The sequence below is a fragment of the Artemia sp. Qi Xiang Cuo genome, chromosome 2 (assembly GCF_049724085.1).
Source record: "Artemia sp. Qi Xiang Cuo chromosome 2, ASM4972408v1, whole genome shotgun sequence".
In the NCBI taxonomy this organism is placed as follows: Eukaryota; Metazoa; Arthropoda; class Branchiopoda; order Anostraca; family Artemiidae; genus Artemia; species Artemia sp. Qi Xiang Cuo.
This window is the reverse complement of record NC_142795.1, coordinates 23322915-23336929: the sequence shown is the minus strand read 5'-3', so window position 1 is coordinate 23336929 and position 14015 is coordinate 23322915. Positions and strand designations below refer to the sequence as shown.

At 35.1% G+C, this 14015-nt stretch overlaps 1 protein-coding gene across 1 annotated transcript in view; it reads left to right on the top strand.

Annotated features, from left to right (window-relative positions):
- The window catches only part of Liprin-beta (liprin-beta 1), a 622086-nt gene that overhangs the window by 564690 nt on the left and 43381 nt on the right, over positions 1-14015 (top strand). Inside the window, exons 5-6 of the mRNA XM_089105990.1 lie at positions 8591-8753; positions 11260-11562. Of these exons, the coding sequence (XP_088962116.1) occupies positions 8591-8753; positions 11260-11562 (466 nt within the window). The remainder of the gene's footprint in view (positions 1-8590; positions 8754-11259; positions 11563-14015) is intronic.

Genomic DNA, 14015 nt, shown 5'->3' with positions numbered 1-14015 from the left:
ACAAATCATGCCAGAAATCCCCCCCCCCCTCCGTAGAAAAATTTCGGTTTTTTTTCGGGGAGGGAGATACAAAAAACGCATCAGAAATTTGTTTAAATTCATTTTTGTTACGTTTTTGCGAGTCAGACAAATGTTGAGGGGGGGGGGTCAAACTCAGATACGGGGGGGTCAAATAAATAATTACTTTGACAAAATATTTGACAAATAAAATATATGACATACATTACAATGGTAAAACAGTTTTGTGAATAGTCTTGAAAACTGGTTTTCGTAAAAAATGTTTTCATAAGATGTTTGATAGAGATGTTTTTGGCTTTCTACTTCAGATTTTTATTTGGAAGAATGCGACTAGAAAAAATCCGGACGATTATGGCCATGCATTTGAATTTTGAAGTTTCATTTGGTATACAGTAGTTTACGTAAAATTATATCCAAATCTTTGAAATAAGGGAACGTAATGGACCATTTACCGCCGAGCTCCTATTTCATCAGCCAGTATCTTGCTGGTTGCCTATTTAGCACTGACAAGTATTATTTGAGGCTGTGTTTCCGATTTACTTGTTTGTTTTACTTTCTATATTTTGTCAAAATTTCTAAAATCTATAAATGATATTCCCAACAGCTTTAACAGGGATTAAACAGGAGGATAACCTCAGTACCAAAATGTTATATGTCTACTAAAGCCAAGAACAAAATTTGAGGTCTTTTTTGGTGAAATTCGACTTTTTATTTCCAATATTTTTAAGCTAGGTGTTTGAGCTAACTTTTAGTCAAAACAAGAAAAATGAGACTTTTAGAGACCAAATTTTGAAACTAAAATTAAAGTTTTAGATATTTTTAGGGTTTTTATTATAGCGTATTAGCGAAAGTTTCATTCACTTGCCTCTCCTGCTTTCTTTAAAATGTCAGGGAAGTTCGTCCAGAAATTGATTATTTACCCTATCGTAAATATCCCTGGTATTTGTCTGGATTGATCGAAAAATGTTTGACTATGATGATATGAGCCCTTGATCTAGGGAACAAGGTATTTTTACGTTTAGTTTGGTAGAATGAAATATCAGCTCAGTCTGGCAGCTCTGAAAAGAGATCTCAAAGGTTATCAACAAAAATGTGAAATTTTGTGTTTTGTTTTTTTTTCAAGAAAGACTGTAACAGATGCGTGTTTATATTTTTTTTCGTCATCCCGGGGGGTGGGGGGTCATATCGAACTAGGGATTGTGCTGTACGATCCCTAATTAAATAGAAAATTTGGGGCATCACGTAAAGTACAATTTTAGAGTGTTGAAGGAAGCTAGCCTTCCTGCAGTTTCGAAGTTAAGAAAAATTATCTTGCGAGAGGAAATTATCTAATTTACTAGGCAAGAAAGAAAAAAAGAATCATATGTACGAAAATCCTAAAAAAAAAGGAAATCTTTAGCTCCTTGTCCTAGAAACTCCCCTCTATTCCCTGTATATGGATCAAATATGTGAAAATAATAAAAAAAGGAAACATATTCAGTTCGTTGTCCCTGGATATTCCGCTGTATTCTTTGTATGTCAATCTTATATATGAAAATAAGAAAAGAAAAAGGAAATATCTTCAGCTCCTTGTCCCTGGATATTCCCCTTTGTTCCCTGTATATTTTAAATGACAAATCTTCAGCTCCTTGTTCCCTGGATATTCCCCTGTATTAAACTTCTTCTAACGATTTCGAACAAAATTATGGAATCATTTTGAATACAAAATTTTGAAAAACGGAAAATTCACGTAAAGCATGGAAAATATAAGCAAGTGTACCACTAATCATAAGGACCTAAACAAGAGCACAGGCTAAAATTAACTGTAATATTTGTATAACAATGTTTCAAGAATGATAATCATCCCTGAAAAAGTGAATCCCTTAAAATATTAATCCTAAATTTTCTAATCGAAAAACATGAAAAATATTCAGCTCCTCACTCTCAAGTATAGCCGCAGTATTAAACTTCACCCAATGGGAAATATTACAGAAAAATCGTAAATCTTCTTCTATAGTACGTCGTGTATAACTGAGAATGGAGTTGGAGTTAAAATCTAATGTGACTACAGTTTATTATTGTTTGTTATTATTTAAGTATAATGTCTATTTATTCCTCGTCTGTCTCGTCTCGTCTCTTTCTATTTATTTCTCAGTTCGTCTCTCATATCTATTTATTTGTTATGAATTCAGTTTGTTTTCTTTTCTCTTTTTTTCTCCGCAACATTTACTGTAAAAATAAAAAAAAAAAGTTTTTTTAACTGAAAGTAAGGAATGACGTTAAAACTTAAAACGAACAGAAATTGTTCCTTATATGAAAGGGGCTGTCCCCCTCCTCAACGCCTCGCTCTTTACGCTAAAGTTTTTTATTGTTTAAAAAAATAGATTTGTGATAAAGTCAAACTCACCGTACATGAATAATTAAAACAAAATTTGCATATTAATTTACTTTTATTTGGTTTAACGGCTTTCTCGAAACTTGTTTAATTTTATTTGCGAACGTTTTTGTTAGTAATAAATATACGTAACTTACGAATTAACTTACGTAACGAACTTCTATATTCATATATTTTTAATACGTATATTAGGTTGTTCGCCCCCTAGTCAATACCTTGCTTTCTAAGCTAAAGGTCGAATTTTGTTCCAATTCTTTAAAAATGACCGCTTAATCACAAAGGCCGTTAATTAGAATAAATAGCTCTTATCAAAGTACTAAAAAATCTTTGGCTTAAAGAGCAAGGTATTGACTAGGGGGTGAACCCAATCATATATGTAATATTTTCTGTTCGTTTAAAGTTCTGATGTTGCTGCTGTTGCAGTTGAAAAACTTGTTTTTTTATATTTAATTTCTGATCTTTTTTTAAATAATGCTGGGAAGTCCAGCATCCCCTTCATAGCAATGTCCCTTCCCCCATAAAAACTTCCATCATGGAAAGATCCTCCCACATAACCCCATACCCCCCCCCCCCCCCCACTACCAGAAAAAATCTCCCCTGAAAACGTCTGTATACTTCTCAATAACCAATACTATATGTTAACATTGGGTAAAGTTCATAACTTTCAGCCCTCCCCCCGGAACTTCGGGGTATTAAGTCATCCTAAAAGACATACCTATAATATTTTCGAACATGCTGAACAAAATGGCTATCTCAAAATTTTGATTGGGTGACTTTGGGAAACAAATGAGCGTGGGAGGGGGCCTAGTTGCCCTCCATTTCTTTGGTCAGTTAAAAAGGGCACTAGAACTTTCAATTTCCATTCCAATGAACCCTCCCACGATATTCTAGGACCACCGGGTCGATACGATCACCCCTGGGAAAAAAAAAAAAAAAAACGCACCCGTGATCTTTCTTCTGGCAAAATATGCAAAATTCCATATTTGTAAATAGGAGCTTGAAACCTCTTTAGTAGGGTTCTCTGATACGCTGAATATGATGGTGTGATTTTCATTAAGGTTCTATAACTTTTAGGGGATCTTTACCCCTTTTTTCGAAAATCAGCCGAATTTTCTTAGGCGCGTAACTTTTGATGGGTAGGACTAAAACTTGATGAAACTTATATATTTGAAATCAGCATTGAAATCTAATTCCGCATTAAAATCTTGATTTCAGCATTGAAATCAAGCATTACAAATCTAACGCCGCCGGCACGCCGCGGCCAGCAGAGGCGGCGGCGTTCGGTCGACTTTAAATTATTTTTGCGGCAATTCTTTATTGTGTCAACTGCAAAGTCGGAGCTTTTCCTTCTCGTGTGGTTTAGTATTTCGATTCTCCTGATTAGAAATCAAGCAGGGCTTGCACTATCTCCGAATTTTCCGGTATTTCCCCGAAAATCTATGCGTCACCCCGAAAAAAAAATTTCGTTCCCTGAAAATCACCCAATCACGGTGACACCCCTAGCGATTTTCCCTGTGATTTTTCCTGCCAAATATTACTTTGTATACCATAATTCTTTACCACTCTCTTATTCGTTAATTTTCGTTTTTTTCTTTGTTACTTTGTATAAGAATCAGACATATGCAATATGCAATTGCAAATATTGCAATATACACAGTTCTTCATATGTTGACAAAAAAAAAGTATCGTTTTTATGGAAATAAGTTCGAATCATTTAGAAGGCAGTTTCCCAATCGCTATTTTTTACATCATTCGTGGTCAAGAATTTTATTTTCAAGTTGAATAGAATTATAGAAAGCATTCACTACTCTACAGCTTCAGCCTTTTGTTGGATTTTGAAATTGACAGCCGACAGATTGTTTCTGCAGATGAATTGTAAGTTTGCAGATTTTTTTTTTTTCGCTGTTTTTAGATAAAATTTTCTTAATGTTTAATACTCAATTATTGAACGCCTGATAGAAAATACAATCTTCTGTCTGGAGCATTTTTACCCTCCCCCCCTACCCCCCAAAAAAAACTTCGATTGAGACAAAATTTCGCTATAGACTAAGCTATGTACAAGGTTGGGGAATTAAAGATTGAACCGGAAGTTACCCCAAAAATATGATTCATAAAAACATTGTAAATTATTGTCTATAGGGGGGGGGGATAGGGGGCTATCATTTTTAAATGATAATACCTCTTTTTTTATTGAAATCAGGGATGCCAAAAAGATAATTATCTTTTTTCATTTAAAGTGGAGACAGTAGAAAATGATATCAAATTCCCTGGGAAACCATTGAAATATTTTGATAGACCCAGGGCCCCTCATTAGGACTTGTTCATTGTCTTGGTTATTTTGCGATTTCTCATAGGCTACTGGCCTTATTTGATTTTTGTGTGTGCTCCCTTTTAATTAGATTCTATAGATCTTATGGAATGCCGTGGTGAATCTATCACTCAGTTTTCCAATAATTTGAGGTATGTCTGAATAATTTCGACGTTTTTGTTTTTGTCTTTGTACCCCTTTACTCATACCCTCATTTTTTTTTTCAAAGAACATTAAGCTGTTTAACGTTATTTTGCGTGTTTGTTTGAACCATATAGTGACCTAGTTAATTATTAAGTAAATTATTTTTCTAATGAAATCTGAGACGGTATCCTATCAAGTTGGTATCCAGAGGGGGGGGGTAGTGAGGCATTACATTTAAATGATAATAGCTCGAAATTTTATTTATTGAAAGCAGGGATACCAAAAAGTTGATTTTTTTAATTTAAAGCAGAGACGGCATCCTATCAAGGTGGTATCCAGACGGGGGAGGTGGGTATTGAGCTATCACATTTAAATGATAATACCTCGATTTTTTTAAAGCAGGGTTGCCAATAAATTAATTATTTTTTTTTTATTTAAAGCAGAGACGGTATCCTATCAAGATGGTATCCAGAAGGGGGGGGGGCATAGGGAGTTATTAAATTTAAGTGATAGTACCATGATTTTTTTTTATTGAAAGCAGGGATGCCAAAAAGTTTAAAAGTTGACAAAAATTAACAAGATTTTCGTGAGTTATACTTGATACAGCACTTGCATGGTTTTATCGTCGAAAGGGACATATGCGTCCAACCCGTTTTTTTTTTTTTTTTCTTATTCATGAAATGGGTTTACTTTGAAAACATTCATTCATAATTACCCGGTAGATTCACACTAAAACGAATTGGTGTGACGATAGCGATATCGACATCCCCAACTAACGATGCGCTCGAGTAACAATGGCGCCCTTGGTCTAGTGCCCAAGTTATATTAAAAGGCCAGGTCATAATAAAAGCTTTCAATTTGGGAGGTTCAAGGAGGAGTCTTTGACAGTCTTATGATCTCAGGGTACTAGATGTTGCAATGTTCTTACCTTTCTACAGGGGTTTAGAATATTCGATCACCCCACAAATGATTACCAAAAATATGCACAAATTTAACATTTGGAATATTATAACACTTTTTTCAAAGCTTTGAAGAAAAGCAAAGAAGGCTAAATACCCCTAACTACGCTTGAAAGCTATTTTAAAAAGAAATTCTTTGGAGATTTCCATGGAAATGACCGTAGCAAAAGCTTTGAGCCTGGGTGGGGATCAAAGAGGAGTTTTTGAGTATTTTGACCACAGGTGACTTATTTTTGCGAATTTCTTAAATTTGGTAATTCTTGTGAGCATTTGTAAATCAAAGCTTAAACTCAATAACTGATACTAAGTGTCCTAACATTTTGCTTGGATTAAAAGTGACGAACTAGGATAAAAATTTCAACATCTTCCTGGAGCTACTTCAGTCTGCATATTATTTCATTTAATTACACTTAAAACGGATGAGCTTTTCATTTTTTACCTAAGAAAATAGCTGGCACTTCATTTTTCTTCATAGGGTATAGGGTAATAGATAGTATCTATTAAGTGTTTTTTTTTGTCATTGTAATTGAAGTGTTCTCATGTGAAGTGTTCATCATGTATTTTTCAATTTGATAAATTTACTCCTTTTATATGTAGTTTATAATTTGACTGATATTAGGTATTTATCAGTTTATAATTTGGAATGAATCCCAAAAGAAAAAATGAACAATATCCAAAAGAGCAGCCAAAAGCAATAAAAAAGCAGCAGTTCAGCCTTAGCCTATATGACATATATTCTATAAAGAAGCCAAGAAAAACTTTAAAGTACATTTTTTTTTAATTGTTATTAAAAACCAGTTTACTAATACAAGATGGCTTCTTAGGAATCCAAAAGAGCCAAAAAAAAAAAAAAAAAAAAAACAATCAATATCAAAGTCGCCAAATTGAACTGTTTTGAATGGGACAAAATAGGTACAGGCAAAAGGCATTATGAAAAAATTAAACTTCTAAGTTCAAACTTATTTTCAAAGTTTTTACCCAGATAACTGACACATTTTGCGATACGGTATTTGAAGTTTTATATGCAGTAATGCTCGATGAAAATGACTACTAATTTTGATAATTATTTATGTTAAGAATACATAGCTAATAGATACTTCAACTACTCGTGTTATGCAAGGGTTCTGAAACGCCATAGCCATTTCGTTTCTACCAGATTTCTACTTCTCTTGATGAATAACGAAGAAGACCAGTTTCCAGCCAGCGTTTTGTGAATTTTTGACTGATGAAAACATTAATGTTTGCGGTCAACATTGATCGCGCCGGCGGCGCGCCGCCGACCTATTACCGGCGGTGTGGCGCGGCGCGCTGTTTTTGGCCCTGCCGCCGCCGGTCTTCCCTCATCAGCGCGGCGCCGGGGTCTAGTCTCATTTATTTTTTAATAGTAATTTCTAGTCGTTTTCAGTTTCAATTATTATGGGACTTAATTTCTGCTCGTCTCAAGTTAAATTTGAGCAGAAACATTTTTTTTTTAATTCCAAATATGTAATATTTTATAGGAGGTGGCATGGGGGGAGGGGTGGCATGCACCGTACTTGTAGAGTTTAAATGTTTACTGATTTTCATTGGTTCTTTGCTTGTTATGAATAACCAATTTTCTGCGTGTGTTGCTTGCTTTCGTTGAATTCCCCTCCTGATTTTCACTAAGTTATTGAGAAAAAACTTTTCAATAGTTCATCTTTTTCAAACCATTTTCAAACATTGTTTTTCAAACATTTTATAATCACCAATATTATTCCCAAAATTACCCGTAAACCAAGACATGTAATTCTCCGAGATAATTATATCTTGATTTACAGGTAATTTTGGTGATTGTAATTGCTGTGATTGCTTATAATAATTACTACAGAGTGACTCTAGCTTCTATTCCCCATCTCCTGAGGATTTTTTTAATTAAAACAACCATCTCAAAATTTCTATCGGGTGTATTTGGGGAAAAAAGGACGTGAGGGGGACTAGCTGCCCTTCGATCACTTTAACTTCCATTAAGGGCACTAGGATTTCTTATTTCTAATCAAATGTGCCCCTCCGAAGTTTATACAAGAACTCCTTCCTTAAAAAACCTTATATGCCATCAGGGCATAACTTAAAACCCTGCCCTGAGGGCTCTGGGGGTTGTCATCCGCAAAGGCATAATTATTGGACCTTTCAACTATCCTGAATAAAATGACTATCTCAAGGTTTCGATTCGATGTTTTTTTGAGAAATGACGGGAATGGGGGTCTGGTTGCCTTTCAATTACTTTCGTCTCTTAAAAAAGAAAAACCAATTAAAAATAACAAATGACAATTAGAAAAATTATCGCTCCTCGATTAAAGAATGACAATACAACCCAAAATTAAAATTGCTACATCGCTTCACAGAAGTTCAGCCTCTATTGTTCTCGTTTAGTGTATAATGGAAAGGCAGTGACTTTTTTGAGGAGAGATGGCACCAGACACAACTTTTGGGGAATCCCGTTCTGATTGGCTGTTGCTTCCAAGCCCATAAATATCGATATGGTTCCCATCACTATTAGTAAAATACTAGTTTATTCAGTGCCCAGACTTTGTTTATACACTGACTCTTATCAGTGATTAACTTTTTCAGCCAATCAGAATCACGCATTACGATTCGTCATCACATAAGTCTTATTGTTTTGTGGTTAATGACTGAAAATAGGTGTTCGTCGCTTATTTATAATAAATAATTAATAAATAATTAATTTATATTATTATAATATAAATAATTAATTTATAATTTATTATAAATATTTTATATAAATAATTTATATTATTTTCTTTTCAGACCTTCAACTGCCTTCTCTAATTGGGATACAGAGACTATCATAAATTGGCTGAATAATCTGGGTTTATTAGCAGCTGCAATGGAGGCGCGACGTTGGGTTAAAAAGGGTCAGCAAATGATCGACGCCTCCCCCTCGGAGCTTGAAAAAGAACTAGCACTTAAGGTCGGTGGTTTGTCCTATCATGTGTATAGCCTATGTCAATTCCTTTAAGCTTCAAATGATCAGCTATTATAGTATTCTTTGTTGTCATCTTTATCTTAATAGGATAATGAGCTCATTGGTGAATTAAATTAATGGCTGTGAAAATGTTGACTAAATGAATAACAAAAACTTTAAAATATGGAAATGAATGTTTAAACTGTAATGAGAAATTTTGACAGTAAACCTAATGGACAAATAGATTTAATAAAATTGGAATTTAGAAAATAACAAAAAAAAGTCAGGAAAATTTATAAGAAATGATTAAAAGAAAAAAAGGAATCAATAGTTACTACCTTCTGTCAATTTGCTAAGAGAAAAAGCTAATATTCAAGTGCGCTTCGATGAAGAAAAACCTTACAATAGTAATATTTTATGTTAAACTCCATTTCAAAGTCTTGAAAACTGATTACTGCTGAAGCTAGGGGATGACAATCAATGCCATCTATTGCTACGTTGCGAAGTTTGATATCTATTTTATTTATTTTAATTTTTGCTAGTAACGAAGCTTCCTTTCATGAGGATTTTTTTTTATAAAGGTTAAAGGTTTTCTCTCTTTATCGAAAAACTGGAAAACTACTATATAACAAATTCTAATGCTTACTGATTTCACTCCTAAACTTATAAGCTTCTAAACTCACTACTAAAGGTACTGTTCTATTAGCTACAAGACACGCAAGAAGTGAAGTTTGGTAAATGCTAATAAAAAAAATAGGATGAATATATAATATTTTAGAAACAAATTTGGACTATATGTTTGCACATTAGGGGGGGGGGGTAAAGCATAGAATATATTAAATACGTAACCTAACCTAAACCCCAAAACGTTACTTTTTCCCCCCTAAACCAATGAAAAACAAAAGTTTAAACATTGTAAACGCAGTTAGAAACCACTGTTTGCAATCCAACTCTCCATCGAAAGAACCCGTTTGACTAGTTTCTTTGATCATCTATCTTGCATGTCTTGTAGCTAATAGAACAGTACCCTACTAAACCTTCAACAAAATCCTAGAAGGTTACTTCTATTCTAGGCCGTACCTTAATGGGGAGAGTTCGAGCCCCCCCCCCCCCTTCGTAGTTGTTGCTCTGATATTTCTGTCAAAAGTGCAATTATTTCTATTTAAGCTCAGGAATTACAATCCTAAATTTTTACTACTGGGCAAGGCCGTAACAAAGAGGGCCGTATAAAAAAAAAGTGTTTTTCCGACTCGTAAAAACATAATGAAAATGAATATAAGCAAATTTTTGATTCGTTTAAAAAAAAATTCCCCTCCTCCGGAAAAAAATCCTGGAAACGACCCTGTACTGAGGATAATTTCATTGTTTCATCAAAAATACCTGATGTTGTTCCGCCACTCTTTTGTTTTTTTCGAGCCATGTTTCTGCTTTGAATGGAAAACTCTGGTAAAGCACGCAGGCACTAGCGAGGAGTTAAGGTTAGATTTGACACTCCGTGAGATGCATGATGATTCCCTGGCGCCATTGCCAAAATATATCCTTATAATGAAAAATAAAAAAATTGCGGATGCAAAAAACGAGTATTTGTCGAGTGGTGGCGAAAGTACTGCTATCTACGAATCTGTCATTGATTTTATAGGACCTTAGTTTTCTAAGCCTGGAACAAAGTTTCATAGTTTGGGAATTTTTCCTCTATTACGGAGAATGACTTGTAAGTAGTAATCGTACAGCAAGTTTATATTGAGACGGATGAGTTGTATTTGTGCTTTGTGCCTCTTATTGGTTTGTAATGGGGAATGCACAAAATTCAGTTCCATCTCTATCGTGGAGAGTAGTGGTGTAAGAAGGGAGTGAGGGGGGACGCCTTGGGCACCATCCTTATAGGGATGACAAAAACGATCTAAAAGGGTTTTTTTCTTCTGTTTTTCATGTTTACTAGTCAGCGTGCTATCTTCTCGGAACTTTGCTTTTAAATTGAGCCTTGTTTTCAGACCACCCACATCCAACACGGAGCTCGACACGGGCTGTGCAGATTATCGTTTTAGGTGCCAAACTTTGCTCTTGACAAACTCGAACTTTATTCTTCTTAGTTTTCTTTATAGTACAAATCATTATCCGGCATTTTGGAGGGGAGAGATTAGGGAGTGGTAAAATCATAGTTAGATGAGTTGTTTTTTGGCCATTTTAAGACTGCTCGCTGTTCATTATAGTTTCTGTTGTTTTTTTTTTTTTTTTTTTTTTTTTTTTTTTTTTTTTTTTTACGCTCAACATCTTAGAAAATCTATAAATTTGCTCTCTACTAATTATGGGAAAACCATGTATTTGAATTAAGTAAGAAAAATAATTAAAACTGTTTAATTTAAGTCGTTTATGTAACCTTAAACAATAGCAAAATTTGTTTGAATTAATCTATTTTTAAAAATTTGTTTGAATTAATCTATTCTGGTTGCTTAACTGTTCCTGTTACTACTAACCTATTCCCCCTGCTTAACTGATTTTTAATCTTTTCTAGAACCCACTGCACAAAAAGAAACTCCTTCTAGCGCTTGAAGCTAAGGGACGGCCCATCAATGAAACACTTCGTCCCTTTGGTACCCCAGCTATTAGTCCTTCTTTGGAGGAAGCCTTTGCCACTTTGGACCACAACTGGGTTGTTCGGTGGCTAGATGATGTTGGTTTGCCACAGTACAAAGATTTATTTATGGAATCGCGCGTTGACGCAAGAATGCTTCACAATTTGACTATTGAGGACCTGTGCAGCTTTTTGAAAGTATCAAATTTACTTCACATGACTAGCATAAAGCGAGGGATTCAGGTTAGTTTCAGATACCTTAGGTAAAATGATAACATTGTGTTACATAGTTGTACACAGGTCCAACTCTAGGGAGGAAAGGAAGTGTCAGAGCATTTATCGTGGGGGGGGGGGGCTCAGAATTAGAAAAAAATGCAAATTTTGGCTAGTAGTTTCTAAGTTTCTTTATTCAAATCTTCTTTACCCCTCCCTCCCTTATGCGTAGGTTAGACACATGTTTCGACTTTGAAGGAGGGCTGGTACGGAATTTAAACGCCCCCGTAATCATTTGGGGAAGTTTCCACAAAAAGTCTCACTAGGACTCTAGAGAACCATTTGCAACGAGAATAGGCCAGTAAGGAGCGGGGGCTACAAATTGAAATTGGTGACCATGAATTATGTTCTGTAAAATTTTAGCACATCCTGCCCCCCCCCCCTCTTCCCTACATTTTGGTCGTGTGAACCTATAATGAAATTAACTATTATTGGTGCGATATACCGAAAAATGAATATGAAGTCAAATCAAATGTTAGGGAAAATGGAAAACTAATTATCAAGTCAACAGTCTGGTTGTGAAAAATAGTTATTTAAAGCGTATAGATTAATCTCAGAATTTTATTCAAGGTTTTCTGTCCAAAACATATTGGGAAAAAGGCAATTATAAAGAAAACGTCTCACATTGCTCAACTTTACGCTCTTTACGCTATAGTTTGGCTTGTGATTTCCTGAAAGCATACACAATGTAATCAGGCCTGTATCCAGGATTTTGCGGGGGGGGGGGTACAAAAAAAGACTTACAAAAAAAATATGTCATATGCATTTTTGTCACGTTTTTACGAGTCGGACAGACATTTCAAGGAGGGGAGGGGGATTAAACCCCCTGTTTATTTGTTTACTAATTGTTTTTCAAAACATTTTAAATGACAATTGTATTGTTCATTGCAAGAACGAGTAAATGTTTCGTGCTCAAGACATTGCCATAAAAAAGTAGAAATTTTTTATTTCAAGCATACTTCAAGCATATGAATAAAGGAAGTTTTAGCTTAATGAGTGGAGGTGGGCGACAGTATCTTTCATGTATAGGATAATATTAATTTACCCAATTTTACCGGACTTGGATGCAGTTTGACTAGGTGCATCACTTATGACTTATTCTTATTAATGCATAATATGGCATTCTGCTCCAACTTGGTTTTTGGTGGATAGTCGGTGGGTTGGCTGCCTGTATTTTTCCTTTTTTTTCTGTATTCTAGGCTGTATAGCCTTGCAAGTGGCGGGGGGGGGGGGGTATAGCATGTTGTATTTATGTATGCGCTATGTCCTTGAAGATGTGTATATTTCGCCTGAATAACTATTATCTTATATGATAGTAATAAAAAGCAACATTTTTATTGGGGGGGGGCAAGAGGGGTATCAATCTGGAGAGTCAAGGGGTATAGCTATATAACATCTTTTTACAAATAATTGGGGGACTGCAACTGCACCCCCCCCCCCCTGAAATGACGCCACTGATAAAAGGCAAAATACAGACATATACTCAACGAAAAATTAGTTTTTGATATTTTTAGTTTCGGTTTTAATATTTGAAAGTAAATGTAGCCTACTGGTGATGTTTGTTTCTGAAAGGCGATTCTTGTGTCGCTTCTGACGAGAAACTCCTTTCATTCTTGTTTTATGTGTTGCTTTGTATTTTGGTATATTTAGCTAGTTAAAATTTGCTGGGAAAAGAGCTGATTTTTTAGGAAATCAGGGAAAAGAGCTGGGAAAATGGAGATCAGACCTCCGTTTTATCAAGCAAACAACCCCAAAAAACATTAAGTCAGGTCTGTCATTCGTTCATAAAGGATGTTCCCCGCAATTCATAACGTACCGCTAACTTTATTTTTAACTGGTTCTCGTCACTGATCATCATGACAACGACAAATCGTATTGAAGTACCGTGTTGAAAAACAAGTATATAACCGCATATACCCACTTGCAAAAATGCCCGTTGGGTTGCTATCAAGGTCAAAACAATTTTAGCGTTTTTTCTATTGAGTATATATTTTACTCTCTGTCATTCGAGATAAAATTCACATAAACTGAAAGAATTGAATTTCATATATGAATTTTGCGCGGAGTTTTTGAAAACGTTCAATATCAAGAATGATTTAAGAAGACATTAGGACTTGGTAGCTCAAGTTTCTGTTTTGTTGAGTTCCTTGGACGAATTTCAGGAGGAAGCTCCGTGTCACTCTCCCCACCAAGAATCCCCACCATTACTTAATACTTAACCTTGGATATTCCTATAGTCTCACCAGGTTCGTACGCAGGAATTTTTTTTGGGGGGGGAGGGGGGATGGTAGAATTACAAATTTTTCTTGAAAATTTGAATAAGAAGTGCCCAGAAGGAGAATTCAGGATTTGGGAGAGTAGGTTCCAAGCCCCCTCCCCCTGTATACATCCCTGGTCTTACTACTCTGGGTGTTACCTACGAA